Source organism: Macrosteles quadrilineatus, unplaced genomic scaffold (genome assembly GCF_028750875.1).
Source record: "Macrosteles quadrilineatus isolate MER2022 unplaced genomic scaffold, UCM_ALF_1.0 Scaffold_7__1_contigs__length_78375512, whole genome shotgun sequence".
Taxonomy (NCBI): domain Eukaryota; kingdom Metazoa; phylum Arthropoda; class Insecta; order Hemiptera; family Cicadellidae; genus Macrosteles; species Macrosteles quadrilineatus.
Window position 1 is genome coordinate 31,741,213 of NW_026542600.1, and position 27,363 is coordinate 31,768,575.

The 27,363-nt window shown below is 33.5% G+C and overlaps 1 protein-coding gene across 1 annotated transcript in view; it reads right to left on the reverse strand.

The window, feature by feature from the left end:
* The window catches only part of LOC128998612 (calcium-dependent secretion activator), a 226,535-nt gene that overhangs the window by 118,765 nt on the left and 80,407 nt on the right, over positions 1-27,363 (reverse strand). The window contains exons 3-10 of the mRNA XM_054424824.1: positions 20,168-20,401; positions 11,974-12,018; positions 8,929-9,076; positions 7,056-7,223; positions 4,812-4,987; positions 4,278-4,357; positions 1,300-1,451; positions 542-622 (exon numbers count right to left, since the gene is read on the reverse strand). Coding sequence (XP_054280799.1) covers positions 542-622; positions 1,300-1,451; positions 4,278-4,357; positions 4,812-4,987; positions 7,056-7,223; positions 8,929-9,076; positions 11,974-12,018; positions 20,168-20,385 — 1,068 coding nt within the window. The 5' untranslated portion in view covers positions 20,386-20,401. The remainder of the gene's footprint in view (positions 1-541; positions 623-1,299; positions 1,452-4,277; positions 4,358-4,811; positions 4,988-7,055; positions 7,224-8,928; positions 9,077-11,973; positions 12,019-20,167; positions 20,402-27,363) is intronic.

Sequence of the window (27,363 nt, forward strand, 5' to 3'; positions counted from 1 at the left end):
CTTAAATGTAATCAGGTTATTCAAAATCTCCTAAAGATTCTATAATTCTATTAATTCTATTATAGGTTTAAATCAACAACAATAGTAACCGGTGCAGATATTCATAATTATAATACCAGGCAAAGACACCATCATAGACAAACCTCTCATAGATTTGAATTAGCTGCATCATTACCTCAAAATCTCGGGCCAAAACTGCTTAACAAATTACCAGCCAATCTACAATCCTTAAAGTCAGAAGCAAAATTCTAAATTAAGTTAAAAGAATACCTTTTAGAACGTGCATGTTACTCTGTTGCTGAATTTTTTTAACAGCCCAATTTATAAGTCCACCTGCTCTGTATTTATTAATTTAATGTGTTATCAGCGTTATAGTACCAGTTTTGTACTTTCATTAGCATTATTTTATTGTTTATATTTAGAAGTCTTTTAAGTTGATGTTTGTAATACAATGTATATTGTCTGACTACAATAAAAGATTTGATTGATTGAGATACAGGTAATCTAGCAGCCTAATGGATTAATTTCATTTATCAGTTACCTTTTCCATTTCTGCCACCTTCTGCATCCTCCCATCCAGTTCTCTTCGAATAGCAGCAGCTTGTTCATCAGCAGAATCAAGCTGAAATAAGAAGTGGCATTAAGTTTTTACAACCTTATTTTTCTAAAATGTGATAAGGAAAAAAATTGTTACACTTTCTTTCTAACCTATTTTGCTTTTGAAAAGGCATTTAAAATGAGGAGTCACTAGGTGGGGCTTTACAATTACAAATTTTAAGTTGTCCCCAAAATATATCATTTTGGGGTCCCAGTAAAAATTGTCACACCAACCAAAAAATGCACTATTTGTGCCATATGAAAAATGTGTACAGTTTTTTTTTTAGCAGGTGTGACCCATTGTAAAGTGCATAACCTGTAAGTCTTGCCTAACCTTGCACAACTTTTGAATATCAATAGAAGTAAACATCCCATTCCAACGTTAAAGCTCTTGCTAGTTTTAGAAAAAAAACTAACGTAGTTGAATTAAGAAACCCCCAGAGTGCTCTGACGTCAATTAATTACTAATTTTTCTCAATTACCTCAACATTTCAACCAACTGAAAGTACAACTTATTGTAAACAATAGTGTCTAAACTAAGAGAGGGAAAAGAATGTTGACAGTAGTGGGGGGCTCATTTAACTAAATTTTATTTAAATAAAAATTGGCCACAGTTGTTCCATATAGATGGGATGTATAGCCTACGTCAGTATCCAAAAGTCAATGCTATCAGAAAAACAACAAAACATCAATATTGTTTACCTGGAGAGCATTAAACAGTAACTGATGCTCAAACTTCTTGACACCGAGGATTTGCTGGAACATGTCGTAGAGTTGCTCTTTGGAGAGGACCAGCTCACTGTTGAGAGTCTGCTGCTGCATCCGCGATGGTCTCTTGGAGTCGTCATCACCCACTGAAATCACAGTCACGATTTCATCTGACGTACCTATGCCACAACATTTAGCAACACCATAGCCCGCACCTAACTTACTGATGCTTAAATAATGTGTTGAATGTTGAATGTCACCTGCAAGCACTAGAGTTGCATTGAAGTTCTACAGCACTCGTCTTACCATACATTACCTGTGACATAGCATAAAAAATACCCAAAATATCTCACATGGATGATTTGGTTAAAATTATTGGAATGATAAATTCCAAAATATAGTATTTTTCCTGTTTGTGTTCTGACGTAGTTAAAATCTTCTAATCAAAGAGTCCACATAACCTAACATTTACTGTTGGTCTTTCAGGATGCCATGAGTAAAGAAAACCACATTTCATGGAAAATGCTGCCCCTTTAAGAATTCAATTGAAAAATCTTTCTGCCTTCACTTCCATAGTGGAATAGTTATAGTGCATTTACCCAATTCATGGGCATATTATATACCATCATCTTGCACACATAACCTAAGTGCCATCAAGCTTACTGCAGATATATATAGGGAGTTTTTTTTCAACCTCAGATAGGCTATAATTAAAAGACAAGTTCATATAAAGCAATAATTTTACTAGCAAAAGATTGGTATTGGTGCACTTACGGTTACTTTTCGACATAATCACCAAAGAGATTGAGACATTTGAATTCAAGTAGTCCTTGACGTTGGTTTGAAGGTCCTCATTAGTTTGAAAGTGCTTCCCACCAAGCCACGTCTTCAGTTCAGGAAAAATATAAAAGTTACTGGGTGCTAAGTCAGGACTGTATGGCGGATTATTGAAAATGTATCCAAATTGTTCGAGAAGCCATTTACGCAAAGGTCATAAAGTTTCACAATAAACAGCTGCAGTGATCGTGGTTCCGGGCCCCATAAACTCTACAAGCAACACACCTTGTTGGTCCCAAAACCCAGTACCGTAGCCATTGTTTTTCTGTTGTTGAAGGTTTGTTTGAATTTCTTTGGTTTTTTTGGTGAATTTGAATGCATCCATTGTTGTGATTGTCATTTTGTTTCTGATGTATTGTATTGAATCCAGGTTTCATTCTCAGTAGAGCTTTTAAGTAGAGCTACCAAATTTACCAAATTACTGTTGGATTTAGTTGGTTATGGGGTTTAACTTCCATTATTCCAAATGCCTTGCATTTTTCTTAGCAACAAGATTATTTGGTTGTAATATTAGGGTATGTATTGTAACATGTCTCCTTGTGTGTAGTATTATTGTACATATTGTATATTGTATTCATTAACTGACTTTGCTAATTTTAGCAGTTTTCTGACATTATCAATAATTTGTATAAATTCACAAGACAATAAACACATTTCACATTTCAGTCACAATTGATTTTAAAAAGTTGTCTCCTTCAACATGATAACGCTAAAGGAATTCCCAACCTGGCGCTATTCCTCGAGTTTTGTGGCTGTCCGTCAAAATTTTTGGGACCGAACATGCACAAGTTTTTTGAAGCCTAACAGTTCAGAACCAATAGAGTACAAAACAGACCATGAAACTTCTGGAAATTCCTTGGCAAAGCTGTAATGGGGAATCTACAGTTTTCTTTAACCATTCTGTCAACTCCTTGAGCCAGGTAATCTGAAACGATAGATTTACGTCCTTGACCCCCTTCATCATGCACATCATTACGGCCATCTTTAAACTTTCCACATTTAAAGTATTTAACTATTCAGTTATTTAAACTATTCACGCACAACACCATCACTCATGAAGTTTTTCCCATACACACAGCTCATTCTCATATGGATTTCTGCAGCACTATGGCCTTCAGCCTGTAGAAAACAAATCACCCTTCGCAACTCACACCTGGCGAGAGCATCAATAATGGTGAACACGTTTTTGAAAAATTTTTAAAAATAAAAGCCGTAAAACGTGTTTTAAGGCTACCTGAAGAAAATTTTTCTTCAAGCAGTAACATAACTGGATCCCGGCTTTTACTAAAGATGTCAAAAATGATTTACTGCAGACGACAGGGAAGAGTAAAGAAGCTTTAGGCCCTAGAGGTTTGTATGTGTTCGGAAAATTTCGGCCAGCTCTCCCCCTCCCCCTAAAAACTGAATAAGTAATAAGTTAAATTAAAATTGGCTGCTTTGATTATAGTATATCACAAAAGTAAGACGGTAGGGTATAACCAAGTAAGTGTGTACACTGGGGCTGAATAATGGTTTACACGAAGAAACATTACAAACATTGTATTGGTTCAACATTAAATTACTAAGAAATACAAAGCATTTTTGTTGGATTATTGCTGAAATCTCACAAGAGAATCACAAGATAATTACTACAAGTCTTTTAAACTTTTGCTGATGAAACCTCAGTAGGTCCTAATTTGAACTTCAGTCTTTGAAATTCCCGAAAACTGCACAGCGACTTTCAACTCTATTTTTTATATGAACCCCTGACCCTTCTTAATTTTTCAGGGGGGTCCCTGACGCCCCGGTTCTGCCGCTACTGGTCGCATGCCGGCTTTCTTCTGCCCGTGTAACGTCTGCACGGATCGATCGGTGGTTGAAAATGAAACCGCTCTTGTATATTCACTAACTAGAGTTAACTCTTTGATTCAACTTTTCCTAGCTAGAAACTGACTTGAGCATACTACGCAACTAATATGACCAATAGAGATACTAAATTATTATACAGTAACAACATTTTGGTTTACAATTTGCTGCAATAAATTTGCCTATTACTTGTTCATATACATAAATAGTTTCAAATGAATAGTTATAAAATTACAAAAGTTACACATTATGAAATATTGCATAATATATTTAACATTTCATAACATTACCTTTGAATATGCAATCAAATTTTGCCATCCATGAAGCTAAAACTGTCTCTTTACTAAGTCCGTCAATTTCTGGTAAAGATCTGCAAAGAGAAGAAAACATTTAGCTAAAAGAATAAAAACTTTGACAAATATTGCAGACCTAAAAGTTAAATTACCAATGTTAAACATTAACTAACTCTCTTTATGATTAGACACTTTAGGTATTGCTGCATCTAAGATGTTTTTCAAAGACCTTAGTTTTTCCAAAAGAAGTTGGTGGTGCAGTATATTAGCAGCGGTTGTACACATTATCAAACAAAATTTGTAAACGGCCATTCTATTAATGGGTCATAAACATAAAATACTAATATGTCAAACAACTACTTCTTTTGAATTTGAATTTTTAGCATGCAGGCAAGGTTTTTTTACCAGTTAGGCAAAGATATATCCTGTCATTAGAATAAGCCTAACAACATAATAATAATATATGAAAATAAATCAATAAATACAATATTTATGTAAAGTACCGTTAATAATTTATTTTTAAATGTTTACCTGACTCTTTTCTCAATGTTGTTTCTAAACACTTCTCTAAAATCATGTTGAGAACAGGCACCTGACTGAACAATTTTCAAAACACGGTCGGAACGTAAGAAAACTTCAAAATAACTTTGGACTGCGTTCTGGAAGGCTTCATCTGCCATTATTTGTGTATCACCTTTTAGAAAGCTCTGAAACAGTTTAAAATTGTGATTAGACCTAAGGTCTACATAGGAGGAGATTGAAAACTATTATGATACAAGTAAAACAATAACTATTACCTACAATACTAATACTGTAGATTTATTTCATTCAATTTTGGTCTTTTCAAGGCTAATAGCATTACTTACGATTTTTGTAAGAGAACAGTCGAAACCCTGGCCTTGTTACTATCTAATGACAAAACATCAAAATAACCTTGCTTCTCAATAAAAACAATTACTTTAGTTTTATTGAGGGCAAAAGAGGTGCTGTGATCCTTTCTTGTATGCTGCATACTGACTTCAATCATTTTTTGATTAAGATTAGCAGAATGAGTTTTCCTGAGGATCATGTTACACTGTTGACAGCATATTTAACTTATTCATACTAGGGTTGTTTGTAAATTGAGGTCTACATTGAGCTGCCATCGAGACCAAGTGAGCTAGTTCAAATCTGAGACCAACACGGTGTTCTTAAATTCATCTACTTCTATTCTAGCCAAAAAAGTTAGACCACTGATACCAAATCACAAAACATCATTTCTACTTGGTGGGAGCATTGAATTTCTTTCTCACTGTTTTTTACTACTATGAAATGGCTAAGCGTCACATAAGAGCAGGTACAAGCTAGAAAGTAGTATAAGAAGTAAAAAAATGTGCTTGTCTCAGAGTTGAACTAACTGGCTTGGCCGTGACGGGAGCTGGTTGGAGACCTTAATTTATGGACAACCCTAGTCACTTTGAATATTTGTAGTAATAGAGGTTATCGTATCCACAGATAAGTGAGAACCACAGCCCTTCTAATGGTTACCTTTTTTTCAAATATGACTAGGAAATGTGAAAATTTATTAGACACAGTTGGGCAGCTACATTGCATGGGCAAGCTTATATTTTAACTGATCGATCAGTATTCACTTTTTTGTCTTTTTTCATGATTTTCACTAAGTCTGATGAACGATAAACAAAACAATATACACTATATCATATTCTTATAGGAGTTTTGCTACCACTGCGATGAAAATGTTATGGAAAGTAAATAAAATGTTATGTTTGTCAATTTAGTTATATTGAAACTTACACAGCTTTTAATTCTGAGTAATCATTATTAACATATTATCTTATGAATTTTTGTGGAAGGAGTCTTTAAATACAAAGAAAACCCAATCTTTTATTGTTTTCTAGGTAGATGGACTTTAAGATTAAGGAAATTTTTTTAACCTCTAGCTTACAAAATAATCGCAAGCCATTGACGATTCGCAGGCCTCCAGGTTTCACTGTTCAACCACTAGACCAGCTGTGCCCCTAAATCACTGTTTGTTGGATTCCAAGGTATGAGTGTTGCTGGGAACGAGGGAACTTAAAAGTGGTTATAGCATGGAAACCTGTTAGCCAGAGGAAGGACAAAGGGTTGAAAAATTAAAATTGATACACTGTAAGCACTAGGAACGGTCAGAAGGTAACGTTCAAAGAGGATACTGCATTATGGTTGCTCCAACTGGTGCAGAAGTAGCGAATGCAATAAGTCTTAGGAGAAAATTGTACTAGGCTAGCAAGAGATGACTATTTTTTTGTGGAAATTGAATATTCAATGGATAGTTATAAGAGATGGGAATCCTGGTTGATGGCATCTTGTGCACAAAGTGTAGATAACAGGAGGAAATGATGAGATCAAGGGGTAAATACAAGAAAATTACATCAAGAAGATCTTGGTCAGTCATTGATCTGGGATTTTATAGAAAATGAATATTGTTCTTGCATGAGGGTGTATAATAAACTAGCCGTGCTGCAATTCCATGGTTAGGAAGCCTGGCTTTCTTAAAAAAGGAACCTATCATTATGCATTCCCTGAGTAAATGTTAGTAAAATGCATTGAAAATATTAAGACAACTACAATCATGTTTTTAGCAAATGTGTAAGATAAATGCTTGACATAGTTTCAGCAGTTTGCTACCAAATCTGTTGCAATGTTTTTGATGTAAATTGCTTCTATCCATCAATTTGCATTTTAAACGTTGACTAATGCTTATCACTACGAATACTATTAACTAAGGATATTTACCTGAAACCTTCCCTGAATGAGTTCAAGCTGCTGTTTGGTTATTTTCAACTGTCGCCTTGTCATGTCGGTTGGTTGCTTGCTGTTGAAGGGGTAGGCAATACATCGAGAAATGAACACATAAAGCTGGATACGCCTTTTCCTCTCCTCTTCTTCTCGCTCTTGTTTATCCTAGAGATTACGGGTGTTATTAAAAATTCTATCAGTTTTAAACCCAACTTCCAGTAGATACATCCAAAGAATATAGTTCCCCAATAGAGTGCATCTGCAGTGGCGTAACAGGGGGGGCCCGCGAACCGATGAGCGGGAAACAGTGAGCAGAGAGGTCCATGAGACGAGTGAGGGCGAAAAATTGGAGTTCATTCTTATTTAAATGTATTATCAATCATTCAATAATTGTATTGAACAAGTAATAACATTGATGTTATTAATAATATGTTGTTATCAGTTATCGTTTAATTTTGTTAGGCCTCTTCAGTGATAACGAACTAAGGTAACACATTTAAGGTGTTATAACGTCTTTGATTATTATGCAATCTTACTTTCGTCATTGATATATATTTTACTTCTCAGTGATTTTGTACACTGCTTATATCGTCTGCAAACATTTTTAAACATCAAGTTACTTTGGAGCCTGGGAGTCACAAACGTTGGCTTGGCCTTTTATTTTTGAATTATTTTACATTTTAGTTTTACCCTAATATTTATCGTATTTCGTTAAATACAATATACTGCTATTCTACTGACTCACTGACTGTGTTTGTTAGCCCATATCTTATTTTACCTCACAATTAACTAATCCTAAAGACTTTTGTTGTAAGGTAAACGCTTGAAATCCATACAAAGATAAAATAAAAAAATGTAATAGGCTATTTTATACTGTGATAAAAGTACGTCAATGTCAATCTATTAAATTAACTAGCTTTTAGTGTATGAGTAATTATAACCAAAGATTCAACTAACCTAATAAATTAATACTTTACTTTTAAATTGCGACCATACCAATGTAGGTGACAAGTATGAATGGAGATGAGTGTAGGATGAGTGGCGCAACCTTGTAGTCTTGTTGACTAAGGCCGACATATTCCTTAGACACAGCTGTTAATTATTAGCCAATACAGCCAATGGTAACTAAGGGGCCTACAGTTTGGCCCTACAGTAATAATAGAGATCATCTTACTATAAGTTAGAAGTTAGATCATAATCTTTAGCTTGATCTGTCAACAAAATTCACTGAGAGGATGCATCAGTGATGCGGTCCTGATAGACTAGTTACTTTTAGGTTGGGCAAAATGGTTATGGACATATGCGTTGTTCATTGAATCATGTTTTTCCAAATTCCACATAATATTGAGTTCACTGTAGGTGTATACAGATACATACAGATATATACAGATTTTAAAAATACAATAACACGTTAGAAATCTTGTATATGTTACACGTAAATATGTATATGTATATGTTATTAAAAACCTTTTAAAAAACTATTTCCTTGGTTATAACCAATTTAATTCATAGAGAATACAAATTAGCAGTAGTTATTGACAAAACTTGTTAACGACAAATCCGCAGAAAACAAAGTTTGTGCTTTGTTTTAGTTCTGTTTTTGTGTCTTTTTGTTGTCAGGAAACAGTTCAAAACCTGGTCTTGTAACTATACAACAACTATATGACCAGTTCACATCATAACTAAAGTCAAGAAAAGTATTAAGTTAGCCTAGTAGGAATTAAACGTCACTTCAATGGCTTTATGGTATTAAACATTTATTGCCTGATGATAAATGGCAACTGGGTATAAGTTAGAGAAAATAATTTAATTTTTGGGTGTTTAAATTTAAACCTAGTTAGTTATTTTAAACCTATTATTTAGTTGTTACCTGAAGTTCGGCCTCCGCCCGTTCGCTGACAACAGAAGGGCTAGGACTGGTGGGTCGAGGCAGGGAGTTGGCTCTGGGGGCTCCGGGGCCGGCATTTCCACTCAGGCTGACAGTCTCGGCGGAAACTGCACTCGACGGAGACAGCGACCTACAAACAATTGTAGGTAAGTAACTCTAACAAACTAAGTCTGTGTCCAAGAAGAGAAGGTATTCTATATGAAGGGAGTGAGTGTTTTTGACTATGGATCAAACTAGACTTTCCATTCCCATGTTAAAGTTGCGGCCAGTTTTAGAATAAAAAATAATGTGGTTGAATTGAGCCACCACCAGAGAACACTGATGTAAACTAATTATTTCCGTCGCGTATGTCAAATAGCCAAACTGCTGATTGTAAGCTATGTATAGCCAATGGCAGCTGGTGACGTATTAGTTGGGAGGTTCAAAAGCCCTGATGGGGGAAAAACTAACTACTTATAAGAAGAATATGTGTATAGAAATCACAGAAACAATCAAAACCCAGTCATTTACATTACATTCGAGGTATTTGCCTTAAATTTGATCTTCTCGGCAAAGGCCTACCAATACTATATTGTGTAATTAAAATCTTGTCTTCTACCAATAATCTTACAAACGCTATTTGTTTAAAATCTTTATTAGTATTAATACTTCAGTACAATTTCACTTTCCATTGCTACGATGTATAATAATTTCAATAAACATTATTATTTAATATATCTAATTAAAAAAAGCTTATATAAAGGTGATCCTACCACACAGTGTCTGTGGCAATGTGTGCAGACAATAATGTACGGAGATCCTAGAGTTGATCTACCAGCCAATAAGAGCTACCTCAGTCGCAGCTCCTAGTATGCTTTGTTTGGAATTAAACAGCCTCCCATCTGCAAATAGACCCGTCCATGCCTATGGTAGAGCAGCAATAGTAGCTGCATATCCGGCAGCTCAACTCCAAGGGTTTGATCTTACTACCACACCCTTATCGCAGTCACTACGGTCAAGTCAACGTAGCTTGTCTTGGTGCTTCTTTTGAAATCTACCAAGGAATTGATCATGATCTGATGTGTATATACAAGTGCTATTATTACTTTTTGTGAGCTGTTCCTTTGGGGGTTCACAAGCTTACATACTCCTACGGACAAGCCGCCGGTAACTGACATATTTTATGTCCCTGAACAAAAACTCGGGGAGAACAATTTTCGACCATGAAACATTCTGTGAGTGGCTCATTCAACTATTTTTAATCGAAAATTGGCTGCTGGTGGTACATATAGATTGGATGTCTGTTTCAGTATACAAAAGTCGAAGATGAAAACAATCTAATAAAAGTTTTGTTCTCGGTAAATTGAGTGTGAATTTTTTCATACAAATTTGGTACCCACACCAATAAAAAGTAAACACAGATCGATGAATTATTGAGACCAACAGACCATTACATTTTGGCTGAATAATTTATTATTCAGTTAACTCCCAACATTGCTTATCATGTTTGCTATTACAATTTAACAGCTATTATCGAGGTATTCATCTATTTGGCCTTTCAACAATTTTTTTTATATACTTAGTAAATAGACTTAGTATAGCTATCAGTATCGCTAAACATATTATAATATTAATGTAAATTTACACAGTAGAAACAAAAGAGTGTAGATAAACTAGAAATGAAACCACCTTGTTCTATCTGTATGTTTCTTTTAAAAATTACAAAGATATTTTTCAACTACAAGAGACACAGAAGGCATATCGAGTAAGACTGCATAAATTATTTAAAGAAAAAATCAAACATAAATGTATAGTTTAAAAACGCAATGATAATTTTTTTTAATACTAGTTGTTTTTTCCATGATTGATAGTACCTTAAAATTTTCCTGGCTGTACATGAAGAGAAAGTAAAAATCACAGAACTTCTTGTGTAGGAATGAAGATGAACTAGATAGAAGACTTAAGACTATGATAAAGCTCAAGAGTTTTATTTAAATAGTTCTTAATATAAAATGGTTTAAGTTACCTTTTGCGTCAAACGATCCTTGATGTAGTAAATAACTACAGCTGTTTTGTGCCGCTGGGGCACATCTTTAGGTTGTCAAGCGTTAAAATAAAAAAGCTGTCATCTGTGGATGAGTTTGTCAAAATAAATAACTACACAAAATACACGAATACAAAAACATTTAAATAGACAAATTTACAAACTTGGCCAAGTGACGAACACACGATTTTCGTGTATTTAAATGTTTTCGTACTCGTGTATTTTGTGTAATTATTTATTTTAACAAACTCATCCACGAATGACAGCTTTATTATCTTAACGCTTGACAACCTAAAGATGTGCTCCAGCGGCACGAAACAGCTGTAGTTATTTACTACATCAAGGATCGTTTGACGCAAAAGGTAACTTAAACCATTTTATATTGCAATTTTCGATCCAGAGGCTTACCCATCATGAAAATATTTCTTGTTCAAAATAAACAGTTAATTTAAAAATGTACCTTTTAATATTGTGACATTAATGGAAAACTCTAATGTTAGAAAGGCAAAAAATGATTCATGGGATACTTTCTAATTTATTTATAATTTTGGTGATAAAATAGTTAAAGTGAGCACCTGGGTGTTTTCCAGTTTTCCAATAAATATACCCTATATCTGTTCAAAAAATTGCTCTTTCACACATATATTGCAATGAGACTTTTCAAGTAATTTTATTGATTTTAAAATTGTGATGCTACCAACTTATAACCACCATTATAATTACGATTTAAACATCTTGTTATCTTTAATACATCACACACCAACTACAATCCTGTCAGTTAACCTCGACCAGTCTTTCTAGACACCAGAACTAAACAAACAAACTTAAAACTTTAGTACCAAAGATGACGTTGAACCTAACTAGCGTTGTAAGATAGTTGTTAGACGAGAAGTTAACAGAGGTACAAGAGACAGAAGAAACACAAACTACAGTCACAGAAGCACACAACAAAGTCACGGACGGAGTCACATACACCCAACACGACAACAATGAGCTACCGATACCTGCGGTGAGAGTTTGTAGACTGTCTTAGGCGAGTGCGCTCCAGGCTAGACAACAAAACAATTATCACACTTAGGCAGCCACACATTTCCTAACCTACTTCTGCTCATTTCCATTATTTTAATTTGTTTCTTACATTGATATCCAAAATGTTTTTGTCATTGGTTATTCAGTTCTATTATGGAAATGGGACTCATAATTCCAATATCAAATACAAAGTGCGCTCTATACTAGATAAGAAAACAATCACACTTAGGTAACTAGGGTACACATTTCTAAACCTAGTTCTTCTCTTGTATACACTATTCAAAATATTATTTTTTAACAAATGAGTAGATGAATGAGACATTACATATTTTGCAGTAACAACATATTGTTTGTGTAGGTGTAAGAGCAATAAGTTATGACTTTTTTTTCCTAGGACCCTAGACACGAGCCCGGGATTGTTTTTCACATTACTTCAGGCTAGACCTAGGGGTTGCGGCATTATCACTTAGATAACATCCATTGGTGATTTGGAGGGATTTGAATCCAGGACCTCAGAAATTGAAGTCCCACATTCTACCACTAGACCAGTTTGCTCTCCCTTAAGTTATGACATTAGTACCTAAACTTTTGTAAATTTTATACCTATTCATGATAAAAATACAAACTGCGCTGCAGCGTAAACAACATAACAATCATCACACTTTGGCAGACATGATTTTTATCTGTCGGTGCACCATCCAAAACAATGATCTGTCAAGGAACGGAAAAATGTATCGGAAAACCAAAATTGTAACGGTTAAAAACTGAAAATACGAGTGATATTTGGTGTATGGCTTTATACATTAGAGTAGATGTTTTCCAATATTTTATATTTCAATTACAGTATCAACATCAATTATGAAAATAGGATACATTATTTTAAACTCAAATATAAAATGCACTCGAGGCTAGAAACAAAACAATCATCTTACTTATACAACCACACATTTCCTTCTCTACAACTTCTGCTATGGACTGACTGAATTTTGTATGTCAGTGCACTATCTAATAAGATTTTTGAGGATTCAACAAGTTGATTCATCAATAAGAAATGTATTTGTTAAACTATTTAACATTAACATATTATCAATACAATATTATCTGTCAGACCTATGAACACTTCCTAAATATAAGAGTGATTTTTTATGTTAACATGAATTAGTATGTATCTGTGTTTTCAAATATTTTATGTGCTTTATGATTAAGAGTGATAATAATTAATTCATGACATCAAGGGACTGCTTCAGTAAATGGCAAGAGGTTTTAGATTAGTTGGTTATCACTTGTCACTCATTATGTTGCTACTTGATCGTAACTTTGTCTTGCACTCACTTTGTTAGTTACTGATGTTACATTCAATGACATGAGACACATGTAATTAGTTGGCCTGTGAATACGTTTATTGACATGTTTTGCTTACTATTTTAATTTGAGTATATTCGTTAGAGAACGACGGGCCGCAATTTCAGGGAGAAATATAATAACTAAAGATAATTAGAATCTGCAACTGGAAATAAAAAGCCACTGATTGACAGCATTGGAGGAAGTTTTTTATGGAAACCAAAGCCAGCAACAGGCTGTAGCACCAGATGATGTTATTATATTGTATTACCAATTGAGATGAGGGATACCCCCTAAAATCGGGTAGTATTTTTACCCAAATATGAATGAAGAAAGAGTATAGAATGAAGTGAGACAGCTGTTTCATTAGCTAGGAGTTACCATCAAATTGCTACTAACTTTCCCCAGTTGCAAGCACTATAACCACTCAGCAACCCAGCATACTTAGGAATGTTTAAATAAGCTAGGCTAGGATCACATTGGATACAAGCTTGTGCAAGTAATTTGGTGGTGCACGTGTGCGCAAGCTTATATGAACAGCGATGTGTTCACGCTGAATGCAAGCAGTTGCAAGTTAATTATTACAAACAGGTCAGTTGAATGGGGATGTCAGGTGACGAGGACATTGTTTTAGAAAGTGGTATTTTGAAGTTTTTATTATTGGATGAACAAGATATTAGGGATGAGTGGGTAAACGAGTATTTTGTGGACAGAGAGGAAGATGCATGAAGGTATGCATGAATCTTCAATGACTTGCTAAGACAACATGTGAAGTTTTTCCAGTACTTCAGAATGACGCCAGAGACTATCTATTACATACTGGACAAAATAACACCTACACTAAGCAGGTAATCAAATTTTTTAGGCAAGAATTTCCATATCCATGGTACAACACGTCACTGCTACTCGACTTAATGTTCAGGAACCTACTGAACTCTGAACTGAGATCCTGCTACGGTACTTACGCACACTTGCAACTACGAAACAAATATTTTTGTTTCGGTGCGGAGTCTAAGCAAGCTTGCACTTGCTGGTGGCGGACAGTGTGAGCGGCAATGGACAAGTCACCACTTGTTTCTGTTGATCTCAGTCAGATTTTGATTCGAGGAGCACGTTTGCGCACTCGTTCGCCACCAAAATACTAGCGCAAGCGTGCATCCAATGTGATTGTAGCCTTAGATAAGTAGGCAGCGGGATTTTCACCAACTGTCGCCACGATCATGTGTGACACTCGCGAAGGACCCACTTCATGGTCATGGAATTTGTTCACAATTTTGCAGCTTTTGTTGGAGACAAGATCCAAGGTGATGATGTGTTCGTGGTGTAGGAGATGATCACAATTTTGTCATGATTGGGGGAGAACATGACGATGTTTCTGCAATCGGAAATATAATAATGATAGTGCCACGATCCCGGATTACAGTCGTATGACATTGAACAGTACGATACAGGCTGATGATACATTTTGTTTAATCACTATTGTCATTTGCAAGAAATTCTACTCAAGATAAAAGTTTCCCCTTGTTGCACGGGCAGAAAAATTTTGTATTGTTCCTGTCTCGAAAGTTGAGAAGGAAATAAAAATATTGTCCCGTTTCAAACTAAAAGTACAATGCGCCAATCCCTAGTATCTATGTTTGATTTTATGATTTATTATAAATTGTCATTATTGTTTTTATTTGATGATTTATATCAAGGGAAGGGGTGGCACAAATATATCTAAGGCCCATAGCATATCAAAGGAAAACTGCAGGCCTGTGTCATCATGGACTATGTCTATATTTTAAAGGGATTATTACGTAATATTCAGTTATTTTTTTAATAGGACAAATCCGATTTTCCAATTTAAGATACAAAGCATGCAGAAGCAGTATGATTCACCCACTCATATTTTACTTTTATTTCAACTTTCTGAGTGCAGAAACTTTCTGAGTAGTAAGTTTTCTATTACTATGTGGCACAAATACTGCGCCTTTCCAGCAATATAAATAATGTGATAACTTAGTTAAATGGAGTGAGTTTTCTAACTGCAAAACCAACACTAGACATACTGATGGATATTTTGCTGTTCCTTAACTAATTCTTAAACCACTAAATTGTATGTCTAGTGTTGTGAGAATTTGTATCTATATAAATCTATTGCATTTAAAAAATGAAATTCTAAGTTAAAAATGTTGAATATTGTTCAGGTAATATTTACAAACATTTTCTATCACAATTAGTGATGGCGAGATTTGAACCTTTTGTAATCTAGATTATGACTGCACCTCCTGACAAGACAATATTTAACAATCAACAGTCATGAAAACCCATTTAAATAAATAATAAGCTCAATACAAAAAGCTAAAAACAAACTCGACTATTGCTGATGTTGGGCATGTGTCAATAATTTTGACATATAACAATTTATGGGATCCAAGTATATAGAGTAAATTTAATCATTTTATAAATGAGATTGAAACAAATATGTAGATAACTGAAGAAGCAAAACAATTGTGATTTGCCTGATGTAGAAGTTGCAATTAGTTCAGTTAAGAGTTTGTATAGGTTTGGTTGGACCTGAATAATAGATTTCCATAGAGTATTTCCATTACAAATTAACAACACTTTTCTAAATCATAATCTACTTACAAACTGTTTACCAACACTAAAAGATTACAGTTAACTTGTTGACTTAATGGGGAAAGTTAGCTATAATTAGGAGTTTAAAGATCATCCAATATTGCAACCTTGTAGTGACTTTTCACAAGGGCATCATATCCTTTATTTGCAAAGAATGTCTCTAGATTGTCTAGCAGCATCTAGTTTTTTAGTTAGCATGGTAACACACTAAAGTAAAGAATAAGAACAGCCCTTGAAAAGTCAGATGTACTGTAGAATATTATACAAAATATGAAAAAAAAACTCGTTAGGTTCATACTGTCAACTACTGTTTCAGTAATTTTTCAGTGTTTCAGTACTTTTTGGTAAACAAGTCTGAAGTTTTAGTGTTTTTCTGTGTTGTGGAATTTTCATTGAACAGAACCTCTGCACCAACTGAATATAAAAAAGTATAAAAGATGGGTGAGTACAATAAACAGCAAAGTTTGAAACAAATTGTAATGCTATTATGTTTAATGAATAAATAAAATGTAGTGAATATTTAGTTTTCTATCAACTTATAAATCATCATCGAACAATTACTAAATTCATATTATGTATCAGTAGACTTATCTTTAACTTTAAAAAAAGTAGGTAGTGAATGATGGAACAATATCAATCCCATTGTGTTTGTTAAACATTGCATTAGACAATAACTTATGAATTCATATTCTGTTCAACAAAACAAGATATCTCTAACATCCAAATCTAATTCTTTCCAACCCAACGTGTTGAAAGTATCCAGTAAATTTTGAAATTGACGTATAAGTATTAAAATATTTTAAAGGAGTGTTAATGGAATGAAGTTGTATTTGCCGATGAGCCACATCAAGTGAGTGGAATGTCTTTCCTGAGTGAGATAATATTCCACAGGGTGTGATAAGATGTCTTTGAATTTTGAGGGGGTGGCAGGGGGTGGAGATTACTGGGTCAGAGTGAGAGGGAGAGAGGGAGACAGGGGTGAGAGAGAAGAGAGAAGGCTCCAAACCAGTCGACTCATCATCTGAAGGTTATTGTGTTGAACAGAGTAACTATCTGGTAACACTTACCCTAGTGAACAATCAATTCACATTGCACAATTGTGTTGGAGTTTACCAAGTATAGAACAATCAGTGCTTTGCTTAACCACACTCCCAGGACTAGGTTGAGAGGAGATTTTGGATCAATAATTAAAAACTGTTACCCACTCTGCAATTTCTGTATTATTATCTAGAAAATTAAATTAAGTTTTTTTACAATAAAAATAAAACTATAAATTAGAAAGCACAAAACCATTAAACATAAATCATTTTCTAAGTATATAGGTATGTTGTAAAAAGGTTCAATAAAAAATCTTCTTGGTGTGAGTTGTGAATAGTTTGTTGTAGTAGTATTTTTGTAAATCTTAGATGTAATCAAACCTGTCTTGATAAAATGTAAAATTCTAATACTAATGTCTTGATATTTTATCTCCCAAATATAATTGACGATAAAAAAGTTGGTTTAATGTTTCAAATTTTAAGTTATCTTACAAACTTTCTATTGACCATTCACAGTTGTTTTCTTTTGGCGTATACAACAGTGACATTTAATGGATATAGATATATTGTTGCATGAGAAATAAAATTATGGCCTATTCTAAAAGAACTCACATGTTACAGTTATTTGTATGATAATAAGAAATATCTGAAACAGTTAATGCTACAAAGCATACAATGTTGTTGGCAGTCTAATTGGGCTTTTGTCCAAATGCCTGAATGGTTAGTTTGACTTAACATTCCACTGGCTATGTACTATATACATAAGTGAGTAATATGCTCCAGCAAATGTTTATATTAAATGAAAACACATTTTGTCAAATTGTAAATTACAGTGTTTTAGTTATTATTTTAGATTGTAACATTTTTTTGAGCAGATATAATGTTTTTTTAGTAATTAATTTGCTACTTAAAAAAGACGCAATCCACTCTGAAATTTAAGCTGTACCTTTTAAACCCATAAACTGTTGCAGCCCCTATTTGATGTTTTTAATATATTCTAAGGTTAATATCCCTGTATAATAATAAGAGAAAAGTTACATCAGATCACACGCAAAGTTCAAAATTTATTTAAATTATATGATTTTGTTGTGAAGAACTATAGTACTTACAAAACTTACAGTCTAAGTCAGTATTGTAAATCATGTAGTCATTCAAATTTCAAGCAAACTTAATTGATCAATAGTAAAATGTTATGTTAAGTTTACTCCTTTTTACTCTCATGCAGCAGATTACAGACCACCTGATTCCATGAAGCATTGTATGACAAAACCACGACACAAAGGATAGAGTAGAGTTTTTTCATTACCATTTTAATTGGTTAGTCGATTACCCATAGTTTAGTTACCAAGCCAAAATAACAAATCATTAAATTGGATAAACTAATCAGATCAAACTAAATACCATTCATAATATTAAATTCCATACCAATACAAGAATATATAATAAATATCTGTTGTGTTACTAAAATTGATCTACAGAAGAACCCCTCATACTCAGCCTCAGGTTTTGCCCGCTTTACTAGACCCTTCTCAGGGGGAAAAAATGTGTTTTGACATTTCACAAAATAAATAAAATCGTTTTAAGCATTTCTAATTGTCAATGTCTTTCTGGTTTAAAGCAGAATATTCATTTACAAACCATCTAAAATATGTTCCATTATTCTATGTACGTACACTAATACTCTGGTTTAGTTAAGCAACAATCTAGTTCTAGTATCTAGACAGGCTTTATTTACTAACTTCAATCTAGTAGCATTTTCCATGTTCCAATTAAATTAGATTTAGCCTTTTTAAACAGAACTATCAACTCTCTAATGTTTTGAGGTTGTACGGCCTATTTTCAAATTTGATTGATTTATCCAGCCAAATCATCATCCGGCATAGGTATGGGCTCCTCTGAGGTGGTCGGATATCATGGGTTCTACTGTAAAACTACTTTAAATAGTGCTTAAAAAATAACCTGACCCAAAACATTGATGATGATATAAAAGTAATGCTGTGTTGACAACCCAGTCAAGAAATTGAACGATTGATCCAAATACAATGTTACTTTAATGCTCTCGTTTGCTACGTTTACACCAGTGGTGGGGGAGTAGTAGGCCATTTTCACTAGCATTCAGGGAGCAATTCAGTTATGTTAGGTAAATCGATGGTCTGACTAGCCTAGATGTTATACTTGCTGTTGTTATATATGTGTACGTCAAGCGCCAAGAGTATTCAGGCGAAGTTTAAGAATAAAAACTGGAGCCCCAGCATGTCTTTTCATTACAAGTACATAACTTTGATTTTTTGGTTTCTCATTTAATAATATCTATTATCTGCTTAATCATATTTGATTAATATAACTTAGAGCTTAAAATTCTGCCATTCAATATTTGGAAGAAAATTTATGATTGTTCACCATCCAGTTGAATTAAATTAACTTTTCTCAGAGTTCTGAAAGATCAGGTTTGTTTTAATTGAAGCAACTTCACTGTTTATATTTTTAAGATAAAACCCCCTTTTGCCTCAATGAACCCTTACCAAGATTTTTTACTAAACAATAGTATTGTTATTCTGAATAGTTTTTATTTGTTAAAACGTTTTATTACAAACAAAAATCATGGTGAGGCGACAGGGGTATTGTTCATATTCTATGAGTCAATTTATTTGACGAGGAAGTAAGAGTTTGAAAGAATCAGTATGAACACCAACAAATGATGTATTGTTATTCGTCTTTATGCCTTTTAAATCTGTGTTCTATTTGAAAATATGTTTCATTCATGATAATTAGCTATACTCTAATGAGACAGTGAGTCCATTATATAGAGATACAGATCCAAAACTTGCTTAGAACCTATATAATATAAACTCCAAGTATAGTTACCATAGTCAACATTTATACAACCTAGATTAGATTGTATTTTGATATTCATTGTCAGTTATAGACTAACCACTCCACAACTAACTAACTCAAAACTTCTTTTACCTAACAGATCATGATTAAATCTACATAATTCCAAAGTCATTTTACAACATTTGGAACTCTGATCTAACACTTGCTTTTCAAAGACCTCTTCCAAGACCCTTCTATAACCCGTTAAACCTTGTAAAATCGCCTGGTTCCTACAACAATTCATTATTGATGATTATAAAAGAGGTAGGTTAGATTGTTTGAGTCATCTACTGACCTGGGAAGGCTGGCGTTGGAGGCAGGCACCTCCAGGTTGCCACCGGAGTGGTCATCATGGCGGTGGTGGTGGGGGTCAGCACGAGGCTCTCGGTGATGAGGATGGGAGTGAGAGTGGGAGTGAGAGTGAGAGTGATGAGAGTCTTCTGAGTGACCATGATGATGATGATGATGCTGCTCATCCTCACTCTCCTCCTCTGAAGAGCTTGGGTCAATCATGGTTCTTACTGATCAACTGTAACAACCACAACTTAGTATTAACATGACACAGTTAATTATTGTTCTTACTGATCAACTAAAATCATGAGCTTAGTGTTAGCATTTGGTTCAATCAACCGTTCTCACTGAACAATGGTAACAACAAAGATATGGGAACATTAGGTTGGTTGATTTAAACTTACACTTACATTGTACATGTGTGGGGGAATGAATTGAAGCAAAACAAGTGGTGAGCCAATACATTAGAAGCGTGAACTGTACTAATACATTTTACTGGAAGCTCGACAAATGAAACCCTTGGCATTGTTTTCGTAGGTTTTAAAATCCATTTTGACTGAGCTACTTGCCAATTACCAATCATGATTTTTACTTATTAGTAAAACTATCAACATAGTGATGACAATTGGCACAATTGATCAAACTATATTCACTTAGATTTAGTGTTTTTGTAAGCAACATCAAACTTGTGAGTACTAAATTAGTGAATGTCTCTCCTTATGATCAATAATTTTGGGGTTTTTAATCCCCATCATACTTCCCTCTCAGCACATTTTTCTCATAAAAACTAAAGTGTACCTTTGTGTATCTTTATGAATCAATACCAACCACTTTGATTTGCCATCAAAACTGCAGGAATTTGTCAAATGAATTGGTTCAAGTTATGTATTAGTTTTATCAGAATTCCAGATGAGTCATGATCCATATGATTCACCACACAATTTTGTTGGAGTTGAGCAAGTGTTTCAAGTTTCAGGCATAACCATAACTATATTAGATGTTTTCGAATATTATTAGATAGCGACAAAGTATAAAAATATCTACTATTCAATGTAGGCTACATAATTAAATTCCGAGGGATACTGTTAACAAATCCATACAATCAGTATTTGAAGGATCAAACCTACATTTGTCATCAAACATTGTGCTTAAAAGGCACTTAAAGGCTAAACAGGAGGTTAAAATTACAATCAACAGTAAACACCATAAGCATAGTATAAATTATTGTTACATTTAAAAACATATAATAAGAATATGATATTGGTATATTTATTTAAAAGTATCCAAGGTTTTTTATAATATCTGTCATGATTTTTCTAGAATTTTTTGACGTCACAGACTCTTCCCGTCAGTAATCACATAGGTAAATTGATAAGTATGCCGTTGCTGACTGGCTGAAATTTAACCCAGAATCTTAAGACAACATATGGCACATACTGGTACATGGTCGTATATAAACCTACTTGACAGTCGGCCATCCTGTACAGTACAACCTTGATAACAAGTCTTTAAATTATTATCGAATAAGATTTGTAATCAAGGTTAACTGCTTATAGAGTTTTGCAATAACATGTAATTAGGGTAGTATTAAAAAAAGGGTATTTGAATATGACACTTGTTATCAAGGGTCTTCCTATCAAGGCTCCACTGTATAGTACCAGTCTCTTACATAAAGAGCGAAGCCTCTGTTGCCCAAGTCCTATAATAAGTCAGACAAACCTCTAACCTAAACCCATGTTTTTTTCAGGAATTGTAGATATTGTACTGTTAAATTTAGGATAGATTTCCACTGCTTAGGTCCTTAACGAAATAATTAATTAACCTTGTCTCGATATTTTAGTAGTAAATATATATTTTTTTAATGTATTTATTTCACACACTTATAGTGTTTTCTGAGGTTCCCCTGACAGCAAAACGTATAAAGTATGATTTAACACCCTTGTATCCCACAAAACTCATGAACCAAAGAATGACAAATCATTATTATATATTATATATATTATCATGAAAACACTTTGAGAAACCTCCAATAAATCCGTGGGGAAAACTTGATTTAACCATTGTTATTTTTTAAGTATATATGCTGTATTACATTAACTGGGCTAGAATGTTGGTGGCTCAGTTAATAGTTCAGCAGACTGTACACTGTACAGTCATAGCAGCTATGTTGAGGGTCTGTATCTCAGTGACGCCATTACTTTTAATGCACTGGGTTTGGGAGTGTTGTAAGTTTTTCAACATGTTCAACACATTAGACTGAAGTTTATTATTATTAACATTGTAAAGCTTTTACTACAAAGAATGCCAATACACAGAAAGTGCTCCTTCACTAAAAGACGTATATTTTAAGTGGACAAGATGAAAGTAGGCTCAGAAGCACTGGGCTATGGTTTTATCATATGGGTAAATTATGTCAGAGATTGGTAGGATTCGAACCTGCAACTCTAAAACAGAAGTTCTAGGCTCAAACCAATATTAAAAGGAGCCGTCAGCCTATTGTCTCTCAACAAAAATTAACATACGAGTAACTTACTGTTTAGGCATAAGGAAATACGACATGGTGAAACAGAATAAATGTCTAAGTTGATTCTTAAAAAAATAACTACTTTCCTCAGATTATTGTATACTTGAACCACTTCTGACATCAACTACTGACACCCATTATTTCCCCACTATCACAAACTCTACATTACACAAAAGTAATGTTTGTGTTTAAAACTCTCAAGCAATGAAAGGACATATCCTCAGCAAACCACAGCCACATTGATAAGGAGACAATTAATCCAGATAGTGCTAATTTGAACCCAACGACCTGTTACTGTTTGTAGACAGTGTTGTTCAAATCGAAGATACCTCATTCAATGTTGCACGCTGCGTACTGAAGGTACTCAATACCAAGCAACTCATGTGTTTCAAAGTATTATTTACTATTGCTGAAGTAAATCCATATTAGAAAGATTTCTACTTTATCTGTGCTCTTTTTTTTAAGTTTCATATTACAAGTTTAAGCATCAAACAAATTTTAAAAACATGTTTGTAGATATTTTAGTCTAACAAATAAAGACGCCAGATGTAATTTTAATTTGATCTACTTATTTCTTCAATCATACAAAAGTAATGAAGTTTGTACAGATCATATTATTATTAGCTGTTAACACCTCACGAAGTTTGTTTGTAGGAGAATAAGAATAATTCATTTGATTGATCTTTTTACAAAGAAATATGACATGTCAATTTTCTTCTTGATCAAATTTCTTATTATAAAATTACATCAATTACATTTAAGCATAATAACTCATTTTAATTAAAATGTTACATGAAAATTGCACTTCATAAATTCACTTAAGCTGTAAAAAGGATTTTGAATTAGCTAATTAAAAAATTAGTCATTATAATTAACAAATTTTGCACTGTCTAATATCAGTCCAATACAAGTCCAACATTCTACTTGACTATGAATCAAAACAGACTACATAAATTTTGCCATGGGTATTTTAGGAAGTAATAAAAAATAAAATATTAGATATTCAATAGATAAGACGGTTTAGATCAATGAGGTTAAACATCCAGAAGTACATCTGAACTATTGATTTAGATGAACATTCAATCAGTGACGGATTCTAAAAAAAATGTGAGTGATAAATAATAACTTATGGATACTCCTTAGTCTGTAGAGGAATGCAATGACTGGAAATCCTTACTTCTAACATTGTTGGTTGCTGAACAGAAAGAAATCCAATATTTATATGAGATATGCCACCACAGAGGAACTGTATTGATTCATAGGTATTAAAGGTCTAAAAGTTTAAAGAGGGTGCTCAATGCTGCTGGTGGTATAATAATGTTGGTGAGTGAAAATTATTTCCAGACAAACCAATAAAGAAGGTTTGTTTGGTTGGTTGGAGGTATTAAGCTTTATTTATTTATTATAACGCTGTTTAAAAAAGAGTAAACCATACTCTTTGAAACTCCAAGAAATGCTAAACTGCTTATTGAAACGACAGAAGTACAACCACATACAGAGATTTAATAGCATTATAAATTCACCATCCTTTAGAATCAAAGAGATTTGCGGCGAGCTGTTTTCAATCTCATCTTATAAAGAGATTGCTTCGCTTTATGTCCTATGTACTCATGGAAGTATGTGTACAGAAATAATGTTAAGAGCTAAAATCGATTTTCAGTAGAATCACTAAAAAAAGGAGGGATGTTTTAAAACAAGATGTTTAGTTGGCAAAAGTAGTTTTTGGGAAAAAGAGTCATATGAAATGTAATATTATAATATAGAGACTTTATCTTTCTAGAGGTTGATTTTACAGTCTACAATTGATTATAATATACAGGTACATAAAATAAAGAAATTTGTTTTCTCTTTCTCCACTATTTCATTATAATATGGTGTATTTAAGCTAGCCGTGAATGTAAATCTTAGGCTAGCCGTGAATGTAAATCCTACAAGTAAGATCTATGGCCATCTTACAGATGAACCTTTTATTGTTTCTACATTGCCTGCAATAAAGCTCGCTTTCCCGTGTAATGGTATTCTTCCTCTAAGGAGAACTAATCACAAATTGTGTGTGAATACTTTGATATGACATCTTGTAAAATGTTACAGATCTAAAAACAAGGGTATTTTGTTTCTCTCTCATATGCAATATATATTATAATTTTAAATGCAAAATTTATTTTCAAAATTCCAAGAAAGTCTTATGAATTACAAACTTTCTTATTTAAGATATTAATGTTAATCGCTGTTTTAAAAAATGATTGTCATTGCAAATTTATATAAATTTCAAAAACCAAACTCTTGACTTTTAAAATCTCTATATTTTTAAGAAAACCAATATAGTAAACATTCAACTTTCCAAAAAAACATAAATATATTCAATAATGGAATATTGAATTTTTAAACAAAGATTACTGTACTATCATAGTTCACCTTTACCTATGGTACTATTCCATGGATAATTATTGAAAAATGTGCTTAAGTGAATATCATATACTGTATACATTTTTTTATAAATCTTAACAAGACTACTTTTGCCTTTTTATCCTCCAATAAACATTTCTAAAAAGAATTGTATTGTTGGTTGACCAACACCCCTTTTACAGTTTAGCTGGGCATTTTAATAATTGAGCGGAGCGACCGAAGCTCTTATACTACATACTTACATACTATATACTTATACTACACTCCTGAGGCTTTTGTTTGAAAAATACTCCTCCTCCTGAACGGCTGAAGCGATCCGCACGAAATTTAGCACAATCACAGTATCCATCTATGGAAAGGAATTAATCTAAAATGATACAAATCAGACTAAAGGCCTTTTCTCTACGTGAATTTAAATTTATAGAAATTTACATGGACCTTATGGGTTTATTGGTTCCCATGACATAATTTGCAAGATAAATTAAAAGATAAACAAAAGAGTCATAACATATGTTGGTCAATACATCATCTAAACTAGCACATTAGAAAATAATACAGAACAAAAGGGAAGAACAATCGGATTAATACCATTAAGCATAATTTCTACAAAATTAATAACCAGCATTAGGGTCACCGGAATTAGGCTAATGCACCATTGGCTTTAGATAGGTACTCCAAATAGCCATTCCATTTATGTGAAACAAATAAACTATTGATTTTGGATACTACAAAGAGACAGTCAATTTAGGTGAACCAGGCTTTCCATTGACTTTGGATACTGCAAATAGGCATTCCATTTATGTGAAACAAAGATACCATTGACTTTAAATACTTAAAGTAGACATTCCATTTACGTGAACCAGACACTATTGAGTGGATAATGCGAATCGATTTCTCTATAATATGAACCAGATGTATCATTTACTTTAGATACTGCAAGTAGTCTCATTTACGAGAAACAGATGAAGCATTGACTTTGGATACTACAAATAGACATCCCATTTATGTGAAGCAGATGTACCGTTGACTACCGTTGAGCTACCGTTGCTAGCTCCGCTCAATATTGCAAGCAGACAACTACATTGTATACCTAGTATAAATATACTATTCAATTGTAATATCGATAAGAGATGTATTTTTAGCACATCTCCTATGATTTGATTATAAAATAGTCTAATTATTAACATATTATGACTTAAGTTGTTTATTTATTTATTTTTGTTATTCCAGTTCTGCTGGCTTATTGTAGATGATTAATGCAGAATAAATCATTGAATATTGATTATTTTCATATCACAGGATATTTTGAGAGCCACTAAATAAACAAACACTATATTTGAAAGAAAGGAAACTTCATCCTAAAACAACAAAGAGGTGAGAATAAAATTTATTTGCCAATGCACATAGTAGTTTATCTTATGTTCCACCTTCACCTTTGAATATAGGTCATATGGGTAAGTAATTTCATTATAGCTAAATATCGATCAAGAATAGTTATTTGTGTAACTAGTGGTGAGAGTGGCACTTTGCTGCACACGAGAGCAATGTTTACGCACGAGCCGCAGGCGAGTGGGGAATGATCTCGAGTGCAGCAAAGGCCTTTTTCACTCGTGTTACACATTATATTTTTCCTACAGTCACTATAAAGCATATAAATAATTAGTCTTTCAAACACTATACAACACGTTTTTAGGTTCAGCTGGCAACACAAATGGTGCCCTAGAGAAAGTAGTACCCGCGGTCCGTATCACTCCGCTATTTTTCCTCGGCAAGAAATGTGCTCCGCGTTTTGAGAATATAGTTCCGTATGTTTTTGTAATTTGAAGTGGTTTCCGCGCCTAAAAAAAATGCTTTAAAGGTATTTTCTTGTTTATTAAGATTGTAGGAATGTTTTAAAAACGTTTAAAAGAAAAGTCCAGAAAGTTCAGAAATACCGAAACTATAAACATGAAATGACAGGTTAAATCGTAGTTATAATAGTTAATCAGCTGCTCATGGTATTATTATCTTTAAGTGTTGCCAACCTATTTCCAAGCGTACAGGGATTACGTGCATAATAGAACCACGCTGTTTTGTGTTGTTTCGTTGGAATCCTGATGTGCGGCAAAGTATAAACCGTACGGCAAAGTATAAATATGCAGCAATTAGCAGCTTTCTGTACTATAAACAGTACAAGGAAGCCAACTTTGTCGGGTGACTGTAGGAAAAGAAATGTGCAAAATATAAGTTGAACTTAAGAAACAATATCAGCTGTTATGTCACTCAGAATA